At 34.2% G+C, this 27,669-nt stretch overlaps 2 protein-coding genes and 3 long non-coding RNA genes across 5 annotated transcripts in view; 4 read left to right on the top strand and 1 right to left on the bottom strand.

The window, feature by feature from the left end:
- The first annotated feature begins 2,825 nt into the window (after positions 1-2,825).
- Positions 2,826-4,417, top strand: LOC147762172 (uncharacterized). The gene is made up of 2 exons (XR_015333866.1): positions 2,826-3,097; positions 3,741-4,417. It is a non-coding gene; the product is annotated as an uncharacterized LOC147762172 (long non-coding RNA).
- A 2,526-nt stretch (positions 4,418-6,943) lies between these two features.
- LOC106162468 (uncharacterized) lies at positions 6,944-9,507 on the top strand. The gene is made up of 5 exons (XM_087010681.1): positions 6,944-7,129; positions 7,363-7,500; positions 8,352-8,412; positions 8,792-8,905; positions 9,153-9,507. Exons 1-5 carry the CDS (start codon positions 7,099-7,101, stop codon positions 9,505-9,507), a joined length of 699 nt encoding a protein of 232 aa, XP_086866807.1. The 5' UTR covers positions 6,944-7,098.
- A 353-nt stretch (positions 9,508-9,860) lies between these two features.
- LOC147762171 (uncharacterized) lies at positions 9,861-11,605 on the top strand. Its single transcript, XM_087010719.1, has 4 exons — positions 9,861-10,052; positions 10,381-10,564; positions 10,802-10,855; positions 11,133-11,605. Exons 1-4 carry the CDS (start codon positions 9,891-9,893, stop codon positions 11,474-11,476), a joined length of 744 nt encoding a protein of 247 aa, XP_086866845.1. The 5' UTR covers positions 9,861-9,890; the 3' UTR covers positions 11,477-11,605.
- A 563-nt stretch (positions 11,606-12,168) lies between these two features.
- LOC147762167 (uncharacterized) overlaps positions 12,169-27,669 on the bottom strand; it is a 53,741-nt gene continuing 38,240 nt past the window's right edge. The window contains exon 3 of the long non-coding RNA XR_015333873.1: positions 12,169-12,234. This is a non-coding gene — a long non-coding RNA (uncharacterized LOC147762167). The remainder of the gene's footprint in view (positions 12,235-27,669) is intronic.
- On the top strand, positions 14,070-15,753 carry LOC147762170 (uncharacterized). Its single transcript, XR_015333869.1, has 2 exons — positions 14,070-14,439; positions 14,808-15,753. It is a non-coding gene; the product is annotated as an uncharacterized LOC147762170 (long non-coding RNA).

Raw genomic sequence — 27,669 nt, 5'->3', positions numbered from 1 at the left:
CTTACTTGTTTTTTTTTTTCAAACAAGTGTGATAAGAATTTGTTCATCCAATAAAATATTACAACACAGATATTGGAAATTGTTTTCATTGGAGAGATAAAACTGAAAAAAGAACTGGACATATTTATGAAGTAGGCATAAAAGTGGAATTAATATTAGAGAATACAGAGACAAAAACTGCTTAAAACCGTTTACTCAGTAGTCTGGTATTGCTTGGTAAGAATTAAAAAAGAGAATTTGCTGAATGGGTGGGATCCCCATAATTTGTTTTGTTGTTTTCTACATTCTGTCTTTCGTGATATATTCCAGTTAGGGAGATCTCTCCCAGTTATTTTACATTGACAAGTTGGGTCCGGTTCCTCCACTGTAGTCACCAGATGCTTCAAACGTTAAAATACTCTCAATAATACATGTATAAAAGTTATTTAAAACGGTCTCATTATTTGTAAAAGTTCCAAATGATCGTAAAAAGTACAGTCTTTGTCTTGCTTTTCTTGCGCTGCTCTTGATGTTGTCATTCCAAGTAAGTTTACTATTCAAATGAATTCCTAGGAGTTTGAACTGCTCTATCTTAACTGTATGCTCTATATGTAGCGGTTTTTTTTACATTTTGATTCCGTCTGATATCTACTATCATTTCCTTGGTTTTACTAATGTTCAAAATAAGATCATTACCCTTGCACCGCTCAACAACAGATTCAATGAACTTTCTACATACGCTCTCGCTGTTATCAGTTACGAGTCCATATCATGATCATCTGCTTTCATTGCCTCATCCCTAATTTTAGAATTTTTAAAGCGTGAGTAATGAACGTCAGCATGCTTTAACTTTTTGCGCCAATAATAATTACCATATTCAATTGGAATAAAGATTGGGATTGTAGTAAACCCGGGTCACCTCCCTGGAATGGGGATCCATGTTCGTACCCTTATCATACAGACGTAATGAAACTCAATCAGATTATGTAGCCTACATTTCAGGGGATGAGCTAAACGAAATCGATCGTGCCAGAACAACATATTTACTGTGGACAGTCTTATTATGAAAAAATGACAGACTCTTCGTAGCATTAATAAATCTAATAAATCTAAAAATGTTTTGGTGCTATTTCTAATGTAGCCAAAGCAAACTTTTAAACAGAAATTTAAAAAACCTAAGTGTTTCTTTTCTAAACACTGAACAAAAAAAATTCGAAAGAAAAGAAACAGAATTACATTTTTTGTTTGTTTATTCATTTACTTGTTTATCTATTTAGTGTGTGTGTGTGTGTGTGTGAGAGAGAGAGAGAGAGAGAGAGAGAGAGAGAGACAGACAGAGGGAGAGAGACAGGTCGGGTTGTTTTTTTTATGTCGGGACCGGATCCAGAGATATTTTGTGACAGTCCAGTCTTCCAAATTAGCTTTTTTAGACCATCCTCCCCTCTCCCCTGCCCCCCCCCCCCCCCCCCACACACACACACTGTCAGTATCCTCCAGTTTTAATTTTCCCAACAAGAATAAGATAAAAATAAACATGTATATCACGGTAGTGTTATACAATTTGTCTCTGCCTTTAAATCACATTTTCAATCACGGAAGAGAAACCAAAATTAGAAACAAAAATCTCAGTAGAGTAATTTATTTAAGTAATTGAAGATACACCCCTTTCAGATGACAGAAAATGGAAACCCGGTGCCGACTCTAAAATTGTAGAAATACTTTGGCCTCATTATAGTCATTTCGCTCTTTTGATCTCTTCCACCAAAAACAGTCACTACACCTGGGGAAATTTCAGTTGAGGCCATTCCCAGGTCCGAACGTTATGTAACCTTCCTACCCGGAGAACATATCCGTGTTCAGGGCTACTATGGAATGTAATATAGTCCCTGTATTTAGTTTTCTCATACTTCATATTAATCACGTATGTTACCTTTAGTTCCTTTATTATTCCTATAAAATACACACATTTAGTAATATTTATTGGGCACGCAGGACTTAGAACGATTCCCTATAAAATGAGGGCTTCTCAGTTAGTGAGAGAGAGACCCCGGGAGATCGTCGTGACTGTCCCTGCCTGAGTGCCAGATTGTAGCCCGTCAGCAAATAAAGATCTTCATGAGCTACCATTGATGTCTTCGGTGTTTTCAAGTTTGCTACTCGCTCAGAATTAAGTAACCAACCGGGTTACACATGAAACGCTCATCTCGGATCTTCCCAGCCTCGATCCTTTTGATATTAATTAAGTTGATAAAAACCTTATACTCTTGATTGTTGTCTGTTGCCGATGAAAACTGACCCCCAATTTAATCTAACGCATGCATAAAAAACACTATGATAACATTCCCGAACTACTAAGATTTTGTCCCAAAATATGCAAACACTAAAAAACAAATAAGTATTTCAACAATATTTGCATAAATGAATAAATAAATAAATAAATAAATAAATAAATAAATAAATAAATAAATAAAATCTTGATCCTCCAGGCAACGTTATTCCGACAGTGGCAAGTTATTTAGAAGGGCCCGTCTTGTTTCGCCCATGACTATTTCTACTGATTAGATTCATTATTGCTATAAAATATCGTATTGTTTGGCCCATAACATGTTGGTACACAGGCTTCTCGGTGTTTATTTATTTACTTATTTGCTAGTGGCACTTGGATCCGAATGGAACTAGGATTTATCCGTTCCATTATGTCAACAACAGGATTATAGGTACGCCTATTGATCGATAAAAATATCAACATTCACACTCTTTCCCTGGTGTTATGTGGAAGTAATGTATCAAAGACTTATGAAACCGCATGATGAAAGATGCATGCGCAATATTTGCGGAATAAAGTGGTGTATTTTAACAAGTGGACCTCAGTCAAATCTTCATTTACGTGTTTTTGACCGTGAACATTCGTGACCAGTTTCAGCCACAGTCCCTCACCTAAAATGGGCCATACCTGTCTGTAATTTGCATAACAATAAGTTGCTCATCGTAGTGCGAGCTGTCTTCCCCAATGCTCACTAGGCAGTAGGACACATCAGGGTGAAGACGCAACAGCATGTGTGGTACAGTTGCAAGGTCAAGCTTTTATGAGAAGAAGACACTGGTCAATGCATGTTTCGTAAGTATCACATTTTCTTCAGTAACATTAGTCAGAAAAAAGCGTACAAGAATGCAAGGAAAATTACGACACGTATTTATGTTGCGATTCTTTGTTATGTTTTGCCTGTCTTTTCTTTTATGTCCCTCAGAATATTAGCTAACATAAAAGTAGATGGGAATATTACCACTAATATCACGGACTAATTTAGATGATAATACCGTACTTGTCACAGTTCCGAGCTTTTGGTCCAAAGACAAGTGTGTCCTATCATTGTGTACATCAATTTTATGGTCAAAATATCGCGCACAAACGCGTGTTGCATAGCGATTTTAGATATTACAACATTGAATAGTTGGTAAAATAAATTAACGTCTCTAGTAATTACCTCCACGCATCAAAGAATTGTTTTCAATGTTTATTCTTTCAAAGCAAGATATCTCAAATATCTTTATCAATAACCTCAGATCTTAATTTGGACGTAAAGTAATCTCGATATAGATTGCTTTTTTGAGGGGTGCTATCTGAGCCTGAACATCGGACAAGTCAGTAAAGACCCACATCATTTCAAGCGCCTTCTTCTCTTTGATGTAAAATGCATTTGTTGTATTTTCCGAGTCTGCCCGTTTAGTCAAATATTGTTTACATTACTTTCTCATTTCAGAAGTCAGCTGAAATACTGAGTACTGCACAACACCCGCCTGCTAGCAACCAAGTTTTTCATTCACTTTCTGGAACCAAATTCAAATTCATGCATTTTAATAAAAGCTGGATAGATAAGTTTGTCATTGCTTGTTTCTTTTACTTTAATATGAAATAATGTCGATAAAACAATAGTGGTAATAATAAAGGTATGATAACTGTTTGAGCACTTTCGAATTAAATCCGCTAAAACTGATATGTAAATATTGTGTTTGGGATTGTTGATTTCTGCAGTAACAGAAGATATCTAAAACCAAAAGTTTTTTCTTAAGTTTGTTAATATTCCCAGTATTTTGTAAATTTTTGAGTTTGAGCATTTTAAGAATACACGTTCAAGATATTCCAACAGCCCACATTTATAAATACAATATGTGTGAATTTACGATTTTGCTTTTTGAAAAGCTATTCTGTATTTTATTCTGTAGTTAGACAGTTTTTTATATCTCTTGGAATAAATGAGTACGTCCTCCCGGATATCATTCTCTCAATTTAATATGGGACCATTTTTGAAGGATTCTGGTTATTGTTGCAGAAAATTGATTCAAATTTCACGATCTTCTTGTCATATGAATACTTCAATTTAAAATTTAAATGGAAAAAATGAGAAAGTTGAGAGACACACTTGAAATGACAACAGTTTGCTTCTTCCAAAAAAAAAAAAATGTTTTAAATATATTGATCCCTTAATTTAATTTTGTAACGTAGATTTATTTCTACACAGTCCCAAATGTACCGACAAAAAGGTTATATTTATATGAAATTGTGGAAAAGCAAATTTGGAGACCAATAATTTAATGATTATTTCTGCATGATACAAGTTTATATCCCCTTAAAACTTTGCTAACACAATATTTAAAAAAATATATTTAAAAAGCTAATTGCACGGACATTATAATGTAATTTTGTGGTGATTTTACGTGCATGCGCTCCTCAAATCGGACGAACTCGCCCCGCCTGTCACCCATTCAGATGAAATGGACTAGCCCCACCTGCCACCCCTCAAATGGAATGGACTCGCCCCACCTGTCACCCCTCAGATGAAATGGACTCGCCCCACCTGCCACTCCCTCAAAAAGAATGGACTCGGCCCACCTGTCACCCCTCAGATGGAATGGATTCGCCCCACCTGCAACCCCTCAAATGGAATGGACTCGCCCTACCTGTCACCCCTCATATAGAATGGAATCGTCCCACCTGTAACTCCTCAAATCGATTGGACTCGACCCACTTGTCACCGTTCAAAAATGAATTGCCTTAACTGTTACCAACATCAATGCAGTCACAAACCACACTCATATCAAACTATAAAATAAAGTCATTCTAGTGTGGTTATTTATTTATTTATTTATGACATCTTTTGCGACAGAAAATCATGGTGAAGACATGAAATTAAATATATGTACACTTAGATTGGCATAGACTCTAGTCAAATAATACGATTATAGGTCAAGGCCGTTTAGACAGAGGTACCTGCTTGTGACTGACAGCAACGAAATCTTGACTTTTACATACTTGTTGAATTTTACATACTCAGTAGAGGTATTTAAACTTTGTATGAAATATTTTAAGTGTGTTGGGCTCATTTTGGAACGCCTTTGGATCTGGTGGATGAGGTTGACACATCTGCGTCGTTTACGTTGACATCCATTGAAAACTACTCCAGTTCTCGGCATCAAAGGCTAAATTGTGCTCTGCAATATAGTGTGCATATACCAGTGCGCGCGTGTGTGTGTGTGCACATGTGCAGGATTCAGATGTGTATTTAAGTAATAATAATATTGCTGAGATTCATGTCTAACCTTTATTCAGGGGGCTCCTACCCCCCCCCCCCCCTCCCATTCGATTTCTGTAAAAAAATTGCACCAATAATTTTAATCAATACCAAATGACACCGTCCGCCCTAAAAAAAATACCATTTTTTCGGGGATCTTCAGCAGGCCCCGAACCCACGGCAAAGGGGGGGGGGGGGGGGGGGGGCGACTTCGCATCCGCGGACACCCTCTTCAAATAATCCTGGATCCGCCCCTGCTAATGATTTTAGTGTAGCCAGTCTTCCGCTGTCTTCTATTTAAGTAGAACTATATACATATATTCAAACAAATACGACAAATAACATAAACCATACGTATCCTCTTCAAAGTAATTTATTAAAGCCCCAATCAGGCTGTGCAGTGAACCTTTAAGGTGAATGTTATTTATAACTATTATTGTTTTATCGATTTGGCTGTTTTAACATCACAACCGCACATCCCAGCACAATGGTCACGTGAGCTGATTGTGTCTGTGACGTCAATATTAGCAACAGACATTTGTGAGATTTGGGCGGAAGTCAAAGTCAACTCCGTCCAAATTGTTTGAAATATCGATAATTTCTCGTTTATTCGCTGAATCGCGACTTATTTTTTAAATATACGTGTTTGTTGTACACGGCTTCATATTATTTGATACAGGGAGAACATATAAAAAATTGCCAGTATGAAGAACTTGAAGATCAAAGTTTTGTTGATGTTGCTACTCATGCAACCTCTCCATGGAGGTAAGTATATCATCAAACTATAGACTTATGTAACTCTTTTGCACCTTTTTTGTTTACAAAGCAGGCGATATACATTAAAACAACTCACGGGGAACCAATGTTTTTTTCACCATTCATTTAGCACAAATTGTGATGTTTTTTTTAAACTTGGTTTGTCAAAATTCCATGCATTCAGCATCTTACTTTGTGTTTTTGTTTTCTTTTGTTTGAGACTAATTCATTAGACCCTACTTTCTCTATTTTTTATATTCATTTAAATTAATCGTGTTTCCTATACTTCTCTTTGCCCTTGGTTACTTCCTTGCTTTCCATTTTTAAGCTACATCCTTTCTTTTCTTTGCTAGCTTTTGCCTTGAAAAAAGCTCCACAAAAGTTCATGGTGCACCAAAAACTCGCATTTGTATTCATCTTTGCGTTTTTGGGCCTTATGTTACTCAACAAAAGTTATATTATTTGGTGCAATTGGAAGAAGGTACTGAAACAAAATTTTGTGTTGTACATTTTAAATTTAGTCTGCATGAAAGTATAAAAACAGTTATCCTTATGAATTTCTGTGTTAGATAACTTTAAAATATAAAATAGGTAATTATGATGAAGAACTGGAAATTGCTTTGTTTCTGCTGTAATCAGTTTCATAACATTATTGTTTTATTTTTACATTTCTTTCCTTTCATTTCCTTTCTTTTCCTTTGTCTTATAATTATAGTGGTCATTATCATTTCAGAGAAAGCAGAGTGGTATCATAGTTGTTCCCAAATATTCTGGTGAACATTACTATAGATACATGGTAGCAGTTCAAAATGGGCTGAAAAGAGGTAAAAGTGATGCTAAGATCTTTCAAGTTATTGATTCTGATCCTTGTTGAAAAGCTTAAACTAGTTATCATTGTGTGAAAGGTAATAATAATAATTATTATATATTTTAATATTTAAATGACAAAAATAGAAATAGAGATATAGCCAATCAAGAGTCTTACAGTTGTATATAATTGTTGAAGTTGTTATTTAACTGAATTTATTCCAAACTATAGAAATATGTTGTTTTGTAGCAGTAAAGACACCCAAAGTCAGATTGCAGTTGATAGGAGACCAGGGGGTATCTCCTGAATATAATCTGAATGAACATGGGAGGAAGCACAATTTCCTTGGGGTAGGACAGAAGAAATGGTTTCTTTTGTATACAAAAGGTATGTATCTTGAATATTTTGGAGCACATATAAATTTCTTTTCCTGCAAATATTGATTCAACAGTATAATTAGCAACTAACTGCCATTTACTTTATTACATTCAATTCAGCATGTACAGTCTTAACTGGAACATCAGGTCGCAGTTTGCTGTTCATCTCAGTCAGTGGCTATATTATATATGATTACTATTACTTAAAGTATCATGTTAACTCAGTTATGTTGACTTTTTATCATAAAGTTAAGTGCAGAGCATGTTCAGAGAGAGTTGGTGCAAGAATACTTGGTGATTTGTAAAACTGGGTTCTTATGGTATTATTATGTATTAACTAAATTTATTTTTAGAATTAAACTACAACTCTGTTATATTTATAATAATAATAATAATATATTTAGTTCGAGTCTAAAATCCATAAAATGTTCAATAGACTGCACAACATAAAATACAAAGAAGTTTATAAATAAAAATAGTTACGGAAGATATATATTATATAAATCAGAACTAGTCTAAATTGTAATAAACAGTAATAAAAGTAAAAAATCCAAGGTTTCTTTAATGTAAAATTAAAAATTCATGAATAAAATGTCTTAAAAATGTGAGTTTTCAATTCCTTTTTAAAACATTCTTGTGTATCTATTCGTCTAATAAAAATTGGCAACTTATTCCACTCTACTGGTGCAGCTACACAAAAAGATATGTCACCATATGTTTTTAACTTTGATTTGGGAACTTTCAGTAAAAGTTTGTCACCAGACCTCAGGGATCTTTGAGGGCTATTTGATGCATGTTGTACTCTAAAACAACACACTAACATTTAATCATTATAGTGAATCTTTTTTATTTTAAACTCAGAGTCCCTGGGAAAACTGAAGAAGGTTGTGGTGTACATCAGTGATAGACCAGGAGCTCAATGGTAATTTTAAAAATACAAACTGGAACATCACAAACATATTTACACTATTGGACCTGTATAAAGAAAGTTCTGCAAATCAAATGAAGATTATTTTTGTCATTGTTCTGAAATATGTTTTGTGTCATGAATACCTTGGATGCATCTGTAGTTTAACTTATATTCATAATGTTATGTTATTTATAGTAGATATTTTTACATATTCAGATGGAGTTCAATGTCAATTTAACATATTCTTATGCATTTTTGAAAAAAAAAAAATGTTAGCTAGCTTCTCAGTTTAGATGGATGGAAGCCCAGATTTATTTGAAATATTGATTGTTAAATGTGTTGTATAAAGAAATTTGAGTGAATTTTTATTATTATTTTTCTTTCATTGAAGGAATGTGCTGGATATAACAGTATATGATACAGTATCTGGCTGTGAATCCCACTTCAGCAGCAATGGATGCCTCACAGTGGGATACACCACTTTGGAGTCTTGTAAGAACTCCAGGTAAGTTGGAGACTTTCTCACAATTGATAAATAAGCATATGATGTACTTTGAAATGTCTGCTTTTACAAGTTATCAACGAATAAAATACGAAAGATAATAATAATAATAATAATGATACATATTCTGATTTTTTAATGCAGTATTCAGTTTTTTTTCAACATGGAATGTACTCGTAGTAATTTTCATGTAAAATGTCTGTACTTTGATATTTGATATAAATTTTTTAATTTATTAAAATTATTTCAGGTTTGGACTGCAAACTTGCCTTCTGTATTTGTGGTCCTGTCATGGATGGACACGCTGTTCCAGCTTAAAGCTGGCCCCTGTCCTTCTGTGGTTTAACAGCACCTTGAACTACATGTTTGCAAACATGCTGCTTACCAGTACCCTTCTCAGTGCTGTTGGTGTCATTCAGCTTGATAGAGGTATCTTCCTCTCCAGCCTCCTTGTCAATATAGGAACATTCCTTGTGAATGGCATATATGATGTAGCAATGTACAATATCAGGTGCTATGACAGAGAGGACACTGGTGACACCATGCTGCAGAGCCTGGAAGATGAGCCTCAGTATGATGACAGTATTATTTCATGTTCATTTTAAGACTCCTCATTTCACAGTTATGTTAGAATAAAGTTAAATTTGTCTTTAGCTTTGGGAGTTGACCACAGGTCTTGCTCATAGCCATGACTGATTCTGACAACTTGTATTGGGCTGGACACTTGTTTCATTTTGTAGACTATTAATCGTATTATAATGATTTCACATGTTCTTGCTAATGTGACACATGTTCTGAGTGTGTAAATGGAGTTAGTAATTATAGTCAGAGTGTTATTTTACCAATAATACTAATTTTTCACTATATTTCTTGATTTAAGAAAGATTTATATATATATATATATATATTTTTTTTTTTTTTTTTTTTTTTTTGCAGTTGCACAATCAGTGATGGGTTCCAACAAGTTGGGCATGGAAGTGTGGAGACCATGATGAAACAGGTGGCTTATGACTTTGAGAAGGGCTATGATTTGGCACGTGCAACTGTTGAACACCAGGCTATGGCACAGATTGAAGAAATGGTTGCCAAGGAAAATTTGGTTGTCAAGGAAGATATGGTTGCCATGGGAGATTTGGACAGCAAGAAAGAGGTATTTATTACTTTTTTTCTGTTTTTAGTTTGTGCATACATGTATGTGCCTGTACAGATATCATGGATTGCTTTTGAGACATACTTGTATTGCCTTCTTGTAATTAAAAACAGACATTTGTATCATTTCTGTAATGTTTGACAATATATTTGGCTTGACTTACAAGCACATATGTATATACAAGAACATAAAAAGACATTATACTAATATTGAGCTATTATAGTGCAATATCAAACCAACACCAGAATAAATGTCCCCATCTGTGGAATATTTTGACTATATTAACCAGTCAGCAGAATCAATTATTGGATGATTTTCAATATTTCAGAAAACACCCAGCTACACATATGCTCCTCCTCCTAACAACCCTAGGCTAAACTCAAATATGCAAAAGGAGATGCAGGCAGAAATCCCAAAATCCCATGCTGGGAAGATTTCCAGCTACAGAAATGCAGATGTTTCATCTTTTTACAGTCTCATTGCTCACTTCAACCCAAGTTTTCTCATCCCAGGTAATCATATATATATATATATATATATATATATATAATAGTATGCCATTATATTATGCTGTAGACATGTCTATATGATGATGTTTTTTAATCCTTTTTGATAGCGTAGAACAGATGTAACATCCTAAAATTTTGATTTACTGTTTCCTAATTTATGTTCCACAATAGCAATATATGGCTCAAACAAATAACTTTTTATATTTCCCTTTACATATCCCTTGTTTAATGCAATTTTAGACAACAGCAAGAGGAAAGACAATGCACATGATGTAGCAGTTAATATTTGGGAAGGTAATTGTCCATTTTGGTATCATCAATGTCTGTCATTTCAGTAAATTATTTTTAAAAAGAATGAATATATAAAAAAAGGATAATGCATTTTCATGTTATCCAGCTTCAGCTTACATTTTGAAGATATTTAGAGCATTGATTTCAACATAAGCTTCCTTGCCCTTATAATAAAACAGTGATTGTGATGTTAAACAGGGGTAATATTAGCTGGCATCATTTTTTAGTTAAACTTCCACATACTTTTGGCAATAATTCATTTCCACACAAAATGTTCCAGAACCATCAGATGAGGTGCCATACACTGAGCTGAAGTCACTGGAGATGATGGTCAACAGAAAGCAGGACGGAAAGTTGCCCCACTTTTTGATCTATCCAGCATTCATTTTGCTAGGCGTCTCCATGGCTATGGCAGTATATCTCAGCATTGTGTATGGCGGAGAGCTGAGTGATAGCGCTGTGTACAACTGGGCTGCTCTGGTAGGAGTGGCACTGGTGGAGGACTTGTTTGTGTTCCAGACACTGAAGGCAGTTTGTGTGTATGGTTACTGCCTACTTTTCTCAAAAAATGAGGCTGGAGAGGATGCTCACAGGCAGGAGAAGACACAGCTTGTTAAGTTTTAAAAAAATTAGTGCTCTGTTGCCAGTGGAACCTTTTACTAAGTGATGCAATTCCAGAAGTAGTGCAAGAGCTTTTATCAAACAGACTATTGACCCTACTGTCTTACCTCTCTCCTTCACGTCTGCTTTCACAGTTGTTGTGTCATTGATATTGACTGAAGAAAGACAGGAAAACAAATTAAACATTTCATACCTGTGCACAACAAGAATTCAATACATTATTTAACAAAGTCAAAGACACATTCAAAAATTTAGATCACTAACAGTGAATTTAAACTCAGTGTTTGTGTGTGAGAGTCTCCCACCTAAAGTCCATCTGTGTGTGTTAATTCCCCGTTAGATTGTCCTAAGCTTATTGTCTTACCTTTTTCTTTGATGCCCTCAGCATCTGACACAATCTCTGAGTCTTTGATATTGGCTAAAGGAAAAATGATATCGAATAAAAACTTAACATTCCATATCTGTGCATGTTCAAATAGGATTCAGTTTTACAATTTATGGAAGACATAGTCAAATATTTAATGACTAAAAATAAATTATCTTCTTAATTATGCTAAAGACTTTGCTTGAGCAACATGCTTGTGGTGTGTATGTGTGTGTGTGCATGTGTGTTTGTTAGTGTATGTGTGTGTGTGCATGCATGTTTCATAAGTATATTAAAAATCATAACTATTTTACTGAGATTCCTCTCTTACCTATCTCCTCCATACTTAGTGGGTTTACAGGTGTTACATTGTTCTTGTCTTTCAGTTTGGTATCAACTGAAAGAACAGAATTAAATTGAATTTTCAAATCAACATTATGTGTGTTCAATCTTTTATTTATTATTTAAAAGTTATGATATACACTAAAATAAAGTCTTAAATGTATTTGACAATAATAAAGGACCATTTCATCATTTTTCTACTGTTTTTTATAGGATAGTGAGATTTCCAAATGTTGTACATGACAGATTTAAAAGGTTACAAGAATTATGAGTTCAAGCACCTTTTATTTCCATGTCCAGTTCTCCCCAAGTACAGGTCACTTCCATGCTGTCCTTAGTGGTCACCTTGAGGCACCCATTCCTAAAGGGTTCAGGCTCCCATGTCCAGCCAGACCCAGGGTGGTAAGGCTGAATAAATTTAAAGAATGAATGAATGAATGAAAAAACAATAAAATAAATAACTTAAATTAAGATAGGTTAATGTCTAAAATGAAAAATAAAATGTTTACTAATATATACAATCACTGATAATTCAAATACACAGTCACTAGAAGAAATGAATGAAGGTTATAATAAATACTTAAACGTATCAGACCTCAAATTTTCTTTTTCAATTTTAAAGAAAATCGTTTTTACCTGAGATCATTATTTTTGTAAAAAAAAAAAAGTCTCATACTTACATTTTGTGGCTTAATGAATTTCCATTCTATATTTGAGCCCTTGGGCAGGAGAAACTCTGCCCTGAGGGATGGGACCCCCATATCAGTGAACCTTGACAGGTTCACACCTTTCTGGGGGTCCCATCCCCCGAGGGCAGTTCCCCTGCCCACCACTTTGGCCTTTAAATAGTTGTTGGTTAAGAAAACTCTTACAGTGGCCTTGGCTGTTCAAAGCAAAAAGTAAAATAGAAAGAAATACTATCAATATATCGTTTTTGATATTAACATTACAGACATTCAAACTGATCACTTAATTAATGTAAATAAAGAATAGGATATCTTACTTTCTTATTATGAACAAATTAAATCTCTTTTCATTTATATAACAACAAAAAATTGCAAGAGTAGTTTTAGGCCCGTTGTACTATAAAACACATCATCATCATCATCATCATTTAGAGCCTATAGTGTTCCACTGTTGGACAAAGGCCTCAGCATGCTTTTTCCATTGTTTCCTATCCTGAGCCATAAAACACATACAGTCTGATTATACAAACACGCACACAACTTACGAGCACACTGTTCTTCTTTATTTATTTCATTTTCCATATCAGCTATCATCTGCAATATGTACAATAAATTAAAGAAATCATGTTAACGGGATACATACAATTATGTATCTTTATTTGGTAGTTTGTGATGTAAACTACATTTGTACCATTACCAGAATGATCAGCAAATCGTCATGTGACAAGAAATTTTTTAAGAATTTTATTTAGAATATTAATTAATCACATAAAAATCATGAACGACTGATAAAAAGGCGCTGTGTGGGCTTACATTGAACTTGCTACAGAATTTCAGTTTTGAAAAAAAAAATAAAACTTACCAGCGACTGTGTAGACATTGTCTCTTTGCTTTGTTTACTAAAACAATAAACAGGAATAATTATTGTATAAAAGAATTTCATTGGACGGTTCCTGTATTGTTTCCTTAACTTTAAACCAATCAGATTGACACTTCGTTGAAGCTCTCGACCTTGAGTCTTTCTACTAAATATCGCAATATATGTCACAGTGCCTGGTCATATCTATTGCGGTTCCAGAACTCTCTCCCTCCTCGCACGAGTTTCTTAGAAAGCAGGCGGTGAACCTGTTGCTGATACTGGCCGCAGTCCTTTATAAATCCTAAGTCTCACCTCTTGCATAGCGCCATCTATACTAAACAATATTTATATGGCGTAGACTAGGCAAAGGGTAACGCTGAAAAGTCGGAATTTTCATCAAACGTTCTGCACACTGAGTTTCACCATACATCAGGACACTTTTCTTAGATGGTTTTGTTATAGATTCTATTGACAAACTTAATCGGTGAATTCAGGATGAGACATCTAAAGTGACGGATACATATGGTATCGACTGTGTCAGTTGTTCACTGTTCACATCACGATGCAATGTGCTGGTGAAGATTTTACAAAATGCTTCAGAATGTTGACGGTGCAGAATAAAAGCGCTTTTGGAGATCTAGCAAGATTTCACGCAGTCATCTACTTCAGTTTTGCCATTCCCTTTTCATCTGCAATTACCCAATGTCTTATGATGGTGAGGCATTAAAATGAAGAACTGACGTTATTCCTTCTTATATAATTTTTAAGTGGGCCTTTTTATTGTTTCTTTTGAGTCATCTGTCGAAATAGTAATATATGAACTTAACTATGAACAACTAAAACTTCCCATGGCGTGTCCACTTACGTGAACTAGCACTACCATCCCGAGTTTCAGAAAGCACTATAAACCCACCTCTTTAATATCAGTACTGGTACAGTGTATGCTTGAGCGTTGACTTACAACAATACTTTAATTGGTAAATTTATTTTATAAAATATTTCTTTCCAGTTTATTTGATGTAATTCTAATATTCTGGATCTTGAGGAAAAACCCTGGTCATTGACTTTTTTTGTCTTTTCCAGTCTATCATCTGACTCCATACTACACTGTACTACTATGTACTAGGAGGCACAGGACTATACTGCCACAATGGAACACAATGACTCCAGACTACTACACTGTACTAGGAGGCACAGGACTATACTGCCACAGTGGAACACAATGACTCCAGACTACCACACTGTACTAGGAGACACAGGACTATACTGCCACAATGGAACACAATGACTCCAGACTACTACACTGTACTAGGAGGCACAGGACTATACTGCCACAATGGAACACGATAACTCCAGACTACTACACTGTACTAGGAGGCACTGGACTATACTGCCACAATGGAACACAATGACTCCAGACTACTACACTGTACTAGGAGGCACAGGACTATACTGCCACAATGGAACACAATGACTCCAGACTACTACACTGTACTAGGAGACACAGGACTATACTGCCACAATGGAATACTGACTCCAAACTAAAACGCTGCACTAGGAGGCACATGACTATACTGCCACAATGGAACACAATGACTCCAGACTACTACACTGTACTAGGAGACACGGGACTATACTGCCACAATGGAACACAATGACTCCAGACTACTACACTGTACTAGGAGACATGGGACTATACTAAAGTAAAAAAAATAAAAGACAATGACTCCAGACTTATTTTTAAGATGGTCAGATAACAATAGAGTTTCATAAATCGTCATAAGGTGATTGCATTGTCTTCTAGATTTTTTACATATTTCAGTGTGTTTTTTGAATCTGTAATGCTGCTTAATCACAGCCTTTCAGCAAGTTTTTCATCTTGTTCAATGTAATGCCAGATATTTAGGTGAATTTGTGCTGCTAATGATGTAAGAATTTTAATGTAAATTACCCAGGTATTTTATTGCTTTGTCAAAGAAATTGAAGGAACAGTTTTAAGACACTTGAAAATAAAGTAAATTGTTTTAAAGATGTATTTTTTATTGTCTTCCTGTGGATCACACATGTCCTCCATATAAGTTTGTATGTGATAATGGCTGCTTTATCAACTTATCATGAAGATGTGACCAGGACAATGACTGTAGAGCTAACAGTGATGAGGAAGGGTGTAGTAAGTATTGCTTAGAATGAACATGGATATCAAAGAAATGGGTTGTCAGGTAGTGCACTGGGTAATGGCCTTTCTGAAGCTGTAAAGATTGCTTGTCAATTTAGTACACTCATGAATGGGTTCATTTTATGCAGAAAATTTCAACTTCTGTGTTAGAAAATAAGATAGAAAATTATGTTCCAGCTTTTAAATTACAGATATTATTCCATTTCAAAAATTGTTGCACAGCCGATTCATATACTGCTATTTAAAAAGTTGTATATAGTCACCTGTTGTAAATTCCAACATATATTTAAATTATTGTTAAGCATCATTTGTACAAATTTTAGAAACATTGGACTGCTTTGACAAAATTATTAACGTTTAACTTTTTTAAGCCCTGGAATTTGCCAGATTTTTCAGTGTAATTTTCAGTTTTTTCAGTTATATTGTTCTTTTTCCAGAGTACCCTTACCATGAAGATGCAGGCAGCGAAAGACAGCATCAAGAGCAGCACTATGTCTTATCCAAGTGTACAATGCATGATATGTGGCAAGATTTAGGACATTGTCAAATGTTGTGATAACAACAACCCATTCCAGAAACCAATTGTAAGGAGTAATCTGCATCTGGCATTGATAGTAAGGAGAAGTCTTGTATGGGTATATGTTGTTTTTCAGATAACAGTTATAGGTAATTTGCAACCTCCTACACAAACAACCTCAAATCATCACATTTGCTATTTTATTTTATAATCACTTTGCAAAATTATTAACATTTAACTATTTTAAGCCCTGGAATTTGCCAGATTTCTCAGTGTAATTTTCAGTTTTTTCGAAGATATTGTCGAAAGAAGATACTTTTCATAGACAAAGTCATTTGATCAGCTTATCACAGGTTTTTATTGTTGTTAAGCATCATTTGTACAAATTTCTGAAACACTGGACTAGATTTGACAAAATTATTAATGTTTAACTATTTGAAGTCCTTGGATTTGCCAGTCTTTTCAATGTAAATTTCATTTTTCCCAAATGTGTTGTCCCAAAAAACACTTTTCATTAGATACAGTCAACAGATCATATAATCACAGATTTTTATTATTGTTAAGCATCATTTTTACAAATTTTAGAAATATTGGACAAGATTTGAAAATTTTATTAACGTTTAACTATTTTAAGTCATGAGATTTGCCAGTGTTTTCAATGTAAATTTCAGTTTTCCCAAATATGTTGTCCCAAAAAACACTTTTCATTAGATGCAGTCAACAGATCATCTAATCACAGGTTTTTATTGTTGTTAAGCATCATTTGTACAAATTTCAGAAATATTGGACAAGATTTGAAAAAATTATTAACGTTTAACTATTTTATGTCATGGAATTGCCAGCGTTTTCTATGTTATTTTCAGTTTTTTCAGTTATATTGTTCTTTTTCCAGAGTACCTTTAACATGAAGATGCAGGCAGCGAAAGACAGCACCAAGAGCAGCACTATGTCTTATCCATGTGTACAATACATGATATGTGGCAAGATTGAGGACATTGTCAAATGTTGTGATAACAGCAACCCATTCCAGAAACCCATTGTAAGGAGTAATCTGCATCTGGCATTGATAGTAAGGAGAAGTCTTGTATGGGTATATATTGTTTTCCAGATGACAGTTATAGGTAATTTGCAACCTCCTACACAAACAACCTCAAATCATCACATTTGCTATTTTATTTTATAATCACATTGCAAAATTATTAACATTTAACTATTTTAAGCCCTGGAATTTGCCAGATTTTTCAGTGTAATTTTCAGTTTTTTCAAAGATATTGTCGAAAGAAGATACTTTTCATTAGACACAGTCATTTGATCAGCTTATCACAGGTTTTTATTGTTGTTAAGCATCATTTGTACAAATTTCAGAAACACTGGACTAGATTTGACAAAATTATTAATGTTTAACTATTTGAAGTCCTTGGATTTGCCAGTCTTTTCAATGTAAATTTCATTTTTCCCAAATATGTTGTCCCAAAAAATACTTTTCATTAGATACAGTCAACAGATCATCTAATCACAGATTTTTATTATTGTTAAGCATCATTTTTACAAATTTTAGAAATATTAGACAAGATTTGAAAATTTTATTAACGTTTAACTATTTTAAGTCATGAGATTTGCCAGTGTTTTCAATGTAAATTTCAGTTTTCCCAAATATGTTGTCCCAAAAACACTTTTCATTAGATGCAGTCAACAGATCATCTAATCACAGGTTTTTATTGTTGTTAAGCATCATTTGTACAAATTTCAGAAATATTGGACAAGATTTGAAAAAATTATTAACGTTTAACTATTTTATGTCGTGGAATTTGCCAGCGTTTTCTATGTTATTTTCAGTTTTTTCAGTTATATTGTTCTTTTTCCAGAGTACCCTTACCATGAAGATGCAGGCAGTGAAAGACAGCACCAAGAGCAGCACTATGTCTTATCCATGTGTACAATACATGATATGTGGCAAGATTTGGGACATTGTCAAATGTTGTGAGAACAACAACCCATTCCAGAAACCGATAGTTAGGAGTAATCTGCATCTGGCATTGATATTAAGGAGAAGTCTTGTATGGGTATATATTGTTTTTCAGATAACAGTTATAGGTAATTTGCAACCTCCTACACAAACAACCTCAAATCATCACATTTGCTATTTTATTTTATAATCACATTGCAAAATTATTAACATTTAACTATTTTAAGCCCTGGAATTTGCCAGATTTTTCAAGGTAATTTTCAGTTTTTTCAAGGATATTGTCGAAAGAAGATACTTTTCATTAGACACGGTCATTTGATCAGCTTATCACAGGTTTTTATTGTTGTTAAGCATCATTTGTACAAATTTCAGAAACACTGGACTAGATTTGACAAAATTATTAACATTTAACTACAGGTATTTGAAGTCCTTGGATTTGCCAGTCTTTTCAATGTGAATTTCATTTTTCCCAAATATGTTGTCCCAAAAAACACTTTTCATTAGATACAGTCAACAGATCATCTAATCACAGATTTTTATTATTGTTAAGCAGCATTTGTACAAATTTCAGAAACACTGGACTAGATTTGACAAAATTATTAACATTTAACTATTTTAAGCCATGAGATTTGCCAGTCTTTTAAATGTAAATTTCAGTTTTCCCAAATATGTTGCCCCAAAAAACACTTTTCATTAGATACAGTCAACACATCATCTAATCACAGATTTTTATTGTTGTTAAGCATCATTTGTACAAATTTCAGAAATATTGGACAAGATTTGACAAAATTATTAACGTTTAACTATTTTATGTCATGGAATTGCCAGCGTTTTCTATGTTATTTTCATTTTTTTCAGTTATATTCTTCTTTTTCCAGAGTTATCCTTACTATGAAGATGCAGGCAGTGAAAGACATCACCAAGAGCAGCACTGTCTTATCCATGTGTACAATACATGATATGTGGCAAGATTTAGGACATTGTCAAATGTTGTGATAACAACAACCCATTCCAGAAACCGATTGTAAGGAGTAATCTGCATCTGGCATTGATAGTAAGGAGAAGTCTTGTTTGGGTATATATTGTTTTCCAGATAACAGTTATAGGTAATTTGCAACCTCCTACACAAACAACCTCAAATCATCACATTTGCTATTTTATTTTATAATTACATTGCAAAATTATTAACATTTAACTATTTTAAGCCATGGAATTTGCCAGATTTTTCAGTGTAATTTTCAGTTTTTTCAAGGATATTGTCAAAAGAAGATACTTTTCATTAGACACAGTCATTTGATCAGCTTATCACAGGTTTTTATTGTTGTTAAACATCATTTGTACAAATTTCAGAAACACTGGACTAGATTTGACAAAATTATTAACGTTTAACTATTTGAAGTCCTTGGATTTGCCAGTCTTTTCAATGTAAATTTAATTTTTCCCAAATATGTTGTCCCAAAAAACACTTTACATTAGATACAGTCAACAGATCGTCTAATCACAGATTTTTATTATTGTTAAGCATCATTTGCACCAATTTCAGGAATATTGGACAAGATTTGAAAATTTTATTAACATTTAACTATTTTAAGCCATGGAATTTGCCAGATTTTTCAGTGTGTTTTTCAGTTTTTTCAAGGATATTGTCGAAAGAAGATACTTTTCATTAGACACAGTCATTTGATCAGCTTATCACAGGTTTTTATTGTTGTTAAGCATCATTTGTACAAATTTCAGAAATATTGGACAAGATTTGAAAATTTTATTAACGTTTAACTATTTTAAGTCATGGGATTTGCTAGTGTTTTCAATGTAAATTTCAGTTTTCCCAAATATGTTGTCCCAAAAAACACTTTTCATTAGATGCAGTCAACAGATCATCTAATCACAGATTTTTATTGTTGTTAAGCATCATTTGTACAAATTTCAGAAATATTGGACAAGATTTGACAAAATTATTAACATTTAACTATTTTTTTGTCATGGAATTTGCCAGCGTTTTCTATGTTATTTTCAGTTTTTTCAGTTATATTGTTCTTTTTCCAGAGTACCCTTACTATGAAGATGCAGGCAGTGAAAGACAGCACCAAGAGCAGCACTATGTCTTATCCATGTGTCGAGAGGGAATATGTCTCACACAAAGCAGAATAGATGTTGGTAGTTATGATGGAACTTTATTATGAAGTGTTATATTAAACCCATATAATATATTTGTTCTTTTATGGGTGAAGCTTTCCAACTCTGATGAAGAATTGGAATTCCTGTTTACTAAATAATTCCAGATAAAATGTTACGCTATTAAAGAGTCAGTCCTCCTGTTTGAATATAGTGTTTGTGCTGATGTTCTGTTTGCAGAAACTTTAGCCCACATGCTTGCACATAAAATATTCCTCAAAGAACTCTCATACCAATATTTGGTTTATTTGTTGCTAATTTAACAATAAGAAATCAGTTAACAGATTTTTAAAATCTTGATTAATCTGTAGGCTTTACAGATTGCAAGACGTAACCATGAGACTGTATTATTACATAGTAGTTAGCACATATATCAACTGGATTAAGGGACTGAATTAAAAGAAGTGCTAAGGCAAATACAACCAACAAAAAAGTTCCATGACAAGTATAATCTGACCCGTAATAATGATATTTTTGTTGTATTTAAAAATGTGAGGAAAATGATACAGCTTAGTTAATGTAACAGCGGAGTTGAAATTAAGAATCCAGATGAAAATCAAAAACAGCACTTTGCAGTTTGTTTTAATACATTATCCTAGAAATACATCTGTGTTGGCTTGCTTGGTGTACTCAACATTCCAAGAACTGCTGTCTTGGTTCAGAAAAGGGTAGAAGATAAATTTTAATTTTACAATATACAAGACATAATAATGCTTTTTCCTTCTGGCTTTAAACTGTATGTCATGAGACATTTGTATAGACGTCCTCAGATGGAAATTTTATTAATGTTGTACAAATATAAAAGCTTTAAGAAGGCTGGAAGAAAATTTGCCCCACACCATTGCAACATTCACTTAAATATGATTTTCAGCCATGTCTGTACATTGCTGTCACCTATGCTATTTTCAATTCTTTGGCATGTTAACCGTCTCATTATTGAACTAATTACCTCCGCCCAGAAGGTTATGTTTTCACCCCTGTATGTCTGTCATCCACGTAACTCAAAAAGCTATGGACCGATTTTGATGAAATTTTCAGGAATGTCAGAAGTGGGCCAAAGAACAGATGAATAGTTTCTGGTGGTGATCCAGATCAATTAATAATCAAAAATAAAAAACTTAATCATTATAGAATGAAAATTTAGGAGTGAAACGGCATTGGGTAGAGACTTTACTAGTGGCAGAGGTCTGCGCTCTCCGAGTGCTTTTTTAGTTGCGTATGTAAATGTTCTTTTGACATTTTTTTGCAACTTAACAATTTTGTTAGTTGTTTATATTAAAATGATGGTAAATCTGTTAGCGTGTATTGTGAAATAAAGAATAAGAAATGGAAATGAAATTATATCAGTGTAGTTTGTCAGATTTGTTCCTTTACTGTTTTCAGATCAAGGAAATTAGATATGTAAAATTGTTCTATTGATGTATTTTTTATTTGTTTGAATAGAGGTCTGTCCATACTGTAATGCCATATAGTCGAGTCGCCACCCCCATAGGCCCAATAGTCGAACCCTGCAATGTTCTTTCCTGTAAACTGTTTTTGCTGAAATGCATTCTTCAGGCTAAGAGAAGCAAAATTAGCTTGGTTGCTATTTCCGAGACCTTGAGCATATTTCAATATGGCCGTCAATTTAAGAGGAAAAATAGAAAAATGACCAGAAGTCGCCGGGTAAACTTTATTGACAGCTTTTTTTGAACATGTATTCTATCAGGAGAGCATAACAGTACTAGTGAATCAGCTTAATCGCGTACCACTTAGCAAAAAACCAAAATGGCCGTCAAAACATAAGGCAGAAAATGATAAAAGCTGCTGAATCAGTTTGTTTTTTTACATATTTAGTTTTATTAAAACCATATCCCCTTTTATATTTATATTAATTATAATATTTTGTTAGTCATGACCCTAAACTCTTGGAATAAGATTATATGACAGTTCAATAACCCCCACCCAAGAGTCTGTTTGCTACTTCCCCGGGTCCCATAGTCAAATACTTAGAATGTTATTCCCTGAAATTTTTAAAAGAATTTAATACTTTGGGGGTATAAAAGCTCATTTAATTTGGGCTTTCTTGGCAGTGGCTACATACGGCACATTGATCAATTTTCTAAATTCAAAATGGCCGTCAATGATTTAAAATATCATTATATTATAAATAGATAATTATGTAAAATAGCAAAGAGTCGGGTTTAAAGTGCATGGTATTCCGCATTTCAAATGACCACTAAAACATGCCCAAATAGGTAAAAAAAAAATCAGTTAAATTACGTTTTAAACTGACAATTCGGCGTATAATATATATCAAACCATTTTATTTATTGACAAAGTGTACTTGAAAGGTACAGTTATACTAAGACTCTTTAAAAGAGGATCATTGATAGGGCTGACCATTACGTAAGTTCTCTTTTTAATACAGGCTCAATCTGATGAAAAGTTTATCAAGGGCCAACAGGTTCTGCAGGAATTTGGGCACAGGAAGTCCAAAATCGGGTCCAACCAAGTCTGTTGGTGGGGACGGGGGGTGGGGAGGGGAATGTAATTTAATTGAACTTTTGTCAAAATATTAACCTTGTATTTTTTTCGTTTTTGTTTTTATATTGATCATACCTTAAAATTTTGATTTTATATCTTTATGGTAACTTTTTCAGTATGTACATAAAATGTAGCTTTAAAACTTCCCATTCTTTTATTGAGATTGGCATGGGTAAGAATAATTCATCAGTATATAACAGCATTTCTAATTTTTCTTATTACAGCACTTTTTTCACTTTACTTTTTTTTGAGTCAATAAACAAAACATCTTACAAATCTTTTGGTTATATGCTGACAGCCATTAAAATCTTGGAGGCCATATTTTTCAAAATAATTGTTATTTTGAAGCTGTAAACTGGATTATTTTCATATAAATCATTTGCTTAGGACATTGGTATACACTAAGATCTAATAAACAGTATATTAGATCTTAGGTATACAGAACCAAAAATCTTAAGTTTCATGAATAGTTTCAAAACAAAAATGGTACCAGCCCAACACAAAGTCACAACGTTCAATAGCGGGTACGATCTCCGCTTGTTTCGATGCAGGCGGCGATCTGTTGGCGCATGCTCGGGCAATCTGGATGGGATGGTGTCGTGCGGAATCCTATTCCAGCCTTGTCGTAGTGCCTGGATCAGCTGCTGCCTTGGCAAACAGATGACCAAGATATATGTAGTACCATAAGTGTTCAATCGGATTCATATCCGGAGAATAGACAGGCCGGGGTAGGACATCCACCCTTTGGACTCCAGATACACTTGGATCATTTGTACCGAATGTGAACGGTATATCGCTAACAGAGCCTGGCATGTTGTGGCATTCAACCAGGTTCCTGATTATATCTAAAATACAAGTAGAAAATGCATACATTCCTATCTCAAAGCTTCCATTATCTGTAAGTATATATTGGCAAAAATAACATTTCAAATACATGATGTCGATGGGTAGCCCTCGCATATCCCGAACTATGTCACGTCAATAATAGCTGACCTCAAGGGCCCTAACCGCTGGGTTTGTATACCCCTGCTTGGATTATTTATAATAAAATTCATTATTAAACAACAAAAATGCCTTTACCCATAGGTGTTAAAATATTTTAAAAGTTTACAAAAAAAGGATAAGCTTTTTTTACTTTCTGCCTTGTGTTTTGACGGCCATTTTGGCTTTTCTGCTATATGTAACAGGCTTAAGTGTATTCACTAGCACTGTTGTGCTCTCCTGACAGAATACACGTTCAAAAAAGCTGGCAATGAAGTTTACCCGGTGACTTCTGGTCGTTTTTCCTCATAAATTGACGGCCATATTGAAAAACGCTCAATGTCTCGGAAATAGCAACCAAGCTAATTTTGCAACTCTCAACCTAAGGAATGCATTTCAGCAAAAAAAGTTTGCAGGAAAAAACATTGCAGGGTTAGCGTTCTGGCTACTCGACTAATACTTGAAATTTTGTTAATTCTTTTGGAGGTGGTGCATTGTTCTTTATGTATGAAGATATATTGATTTTCATTTTTAGATACTAGTGAAAGTTTTTGTTTTTGGTACATGCATGCCAATAGTATGTATGTTCTTCATTATTTCACTGTAATAAAGGATATTTTGAGGGAAAATATGTATGTTCAATTGTTGCTCTTTTTCTCCCTCTAATCTTTTCCCTTTCACTTTAATTTTTATAAGAAAAACAAATAATTTTTATGAAAAAATGGAATAATAACAATAAGTAGATTTTCCAGTTAAAAATATACAAAGGTTAGACAACATTTTAATTTCAAGAGGGGAATATTGGTGCGATATATTTTTCAGAAACCTCTAAATCCACCACTGCGTTACCGATATGCACGTTACCATATTGCGTGTAGATTGTTGTTGTTGTTGTTATTATTTACGTTGTGAGTTGTCAGTCGGCGCAACACTCAATAACTCCGTCCTTTAACTTGTTTGATTCCGTTATAATCTTTATCTGCAGTTAGTGAAAGTGTAAGTCATTTACTTTACAATATCAATTGGCCACGAGTTGCCTTAAAATTTTGCATGTGATCCTCTATGAAGAGGAACTGTAGTGGCCAACAAGATTTTTAACTCTGATTTTTTTTACTTCTGAATATTTTGACTGTTAATAATATGTTATGCGCATTATTTTTTTCGCTCGGCTTTCTCCTTTATATTCGCTTAAAAAGAGAGAGAGGGGGTATTCTAATTAAATTCATCCTTGTCGAACACAAAGAAACAGAATATCGATATTCATTTTCAATCACAGTTTTTTTTACCTATATCAAATAATTATGACGAAATGTCTCGTGTGATTTTCGCCCAAAAGCCGTGACGTCTGCAGCGCATCTCTGAGGCGCGTTTACTAACTATTTTTCACTCGTGGAATGATTGTGTTAGTGCAGAAAATTTCTTTCTCACCAGATGACAACTGAAAACTTTGATAATATTTTTTGAACCACCATTAAGATCATCAAGGCCATCAAGATCATCATCGTTACAAATCTCTGAACATCACTTCCGGCCAGTCTTATATTACTTCAAGGAACCTAATTTGCATATAAGAGAAAAAAATGCATTTTTTTCTGATTTAGGCTTGTCTCCAATTTTTTCATTATTTTCAATTAGCAATGTCATCTTTTGCTCACAAATCTGGACACCTTTATTCCAAATGCACTGTTTGTAAATTATGTAATTAGAAATAATTTTTATATCACAGACGTGTATCACGTTTTCACTCCACAGCCATAAAACTCGTCGATAGCTGCATGGGTATAAAAGTAGGTCAATTGCCTGTATAAAAATGCCATACGATTATTGATTTTTTAGTGTGGACCGTTTTAGAGGGGAGACACAAGTGGGAGATGTATTAAGATACCAGCAAATATTTTGGTTGCATGCGGGTACTGAAAGCTTGAGTATATTGCAAACTTTGAAAGAAAAGAGTAAAACTAGCCCACATCTCCAGCTTCACCATGTAGAACTTTATAGATGCCACGGTCCCTCTCTATTTCATTTGACTCTCCCTAAAATTTTTTGGACCGCGTTAACTGTTCAGCTCCCGGGAACCGCGAAGCATCCAGCGAGGTAGCAGACGCTGAGCTCTGCAGACGGCACATTGCATTCACAAGAGGGGGTAAAGGTTTTCTAGGGAAATGCTGTATTTTATTACATCTGAGGAATTACGTGATAAAGGAAAGGTGTTTTTTACATATTTGAATTTATATTGACTAAGTGCAATGAGAGACACCGATTCACTGTATTTCTTCTCAAAATTGACAGGTTAAAAAAAAAGAGCAAAAGGAGATTACCTATCTCCCCTATGAATCCTTACATGGCATATCCTATCCGTGAACTTTTGATCTACTTTAGTTTTCACAACCCTACACACGCTGAGTTTGTGAGTTTGTATGGTATCAATAGAAATGAAGCGTATTGGTGGGATGGGGGGGGGGGGGAGAATTTTAATGTGACTTTTCATGTTCAAGAAGATATGGTATTTCTATTTTGATAATGCTACATCTACAACATATTTGGGTTCATGCACAGTATTACACACTGCTAGATTATCGACCGAAGTATGTTGTTTTATACATGTTTTTTTTATATACAATAAACATTTTATTTTGAAAGATATACCTGAATTGAGAGCGTTGGCAACGGGGAAGAGCAGTTTTGTATCCAAACCCACAGTTGTTGATTATGCTGGTCTGCACATTCCGCGCTTTATTATAATTTTGATCTGATTCGTTTATTTTATGATGATTTACTTAGGACAAACAATGAACCGATGTATAACTTCAATGATTGGATTTGGCTCTCCCCCTCTTCGAGCCTGTGTGTGCGTGCGCGCGCGAGCGTGTGTGTGTTTAGTGTGTGTGTGTGTGTGTGTGTGTGTGTGTTTAGTGTATGTGTAGGGGAGGGTGTATGTCGTTTTCACGCAGTCCTGCCATACATTGACAAGGTACCGCCACTATTTTGAAAATTAATTGTAGCTTAACTCGTAAGTCAAGGGTGTGTATATTCTATTTTCATTTCCATTTGCTTGAAGCTGTATTTGTTGTTCAGATTCCATTTTTAGTTTAAAATTATTTTGCCTTTGTTCTTTTCATTAATTTTTCTTGTATTATTCTGAAAAGTAATTTTTTTATTTTTAGGTGATAATTTCTTTGTTATAGATAGAGTCATCCAGATTTGTTCATGATTCTATAAATTAGTGACAATACCGCCAACAAGAATGCCTTAATTAAACCCGTTCTCTAACGCGTGGTTTCCTACCTAAGGACTCCTATTTATGGTTTTGATGTGCACTGTTTGAACTTTGTCGCTTCGGACTACGACTGAAGTATGATGGTGAAGAAGACGTACGTGCCGAGATTTAACGTAAATGCGAAATGATAATAGATAAAAGAATATCCAGCTTTAATTTCAGTTTATTTTCCATGAAAGTTGTCTGATATCTTATTGATTCATGTGCCGATATATGTTTGCAATATCTACTTTATGTAGGAGTGGTAGCAGCAACAGTTCACAATTCACTGCCAGAGACTTTTTGCTTTATGCCTTGCTTGTATCTGTAATAAAAAGTACAAGCTTA

Source organism: Lingula anatina, chromosome 4 (assembly GCF_051362555.1).
Source record: "Lingula anatina isolate TDL-2025a chromosome 4, LinAna3.0, whole genome shotgun sequence".
Classification (NCBI taxonomy): domain Eukaryota; kingdom Metazoa; phylum Brachiopoda; class Lingulata; order Lingulida; family Lingulidae; genus Lingula; species Lingula anatina.
The sequence above is the reverse complement of the archived record's forward strand: the minus strand, read 5'-3'. Positions and strand labels throughout refer to the sequence as shown.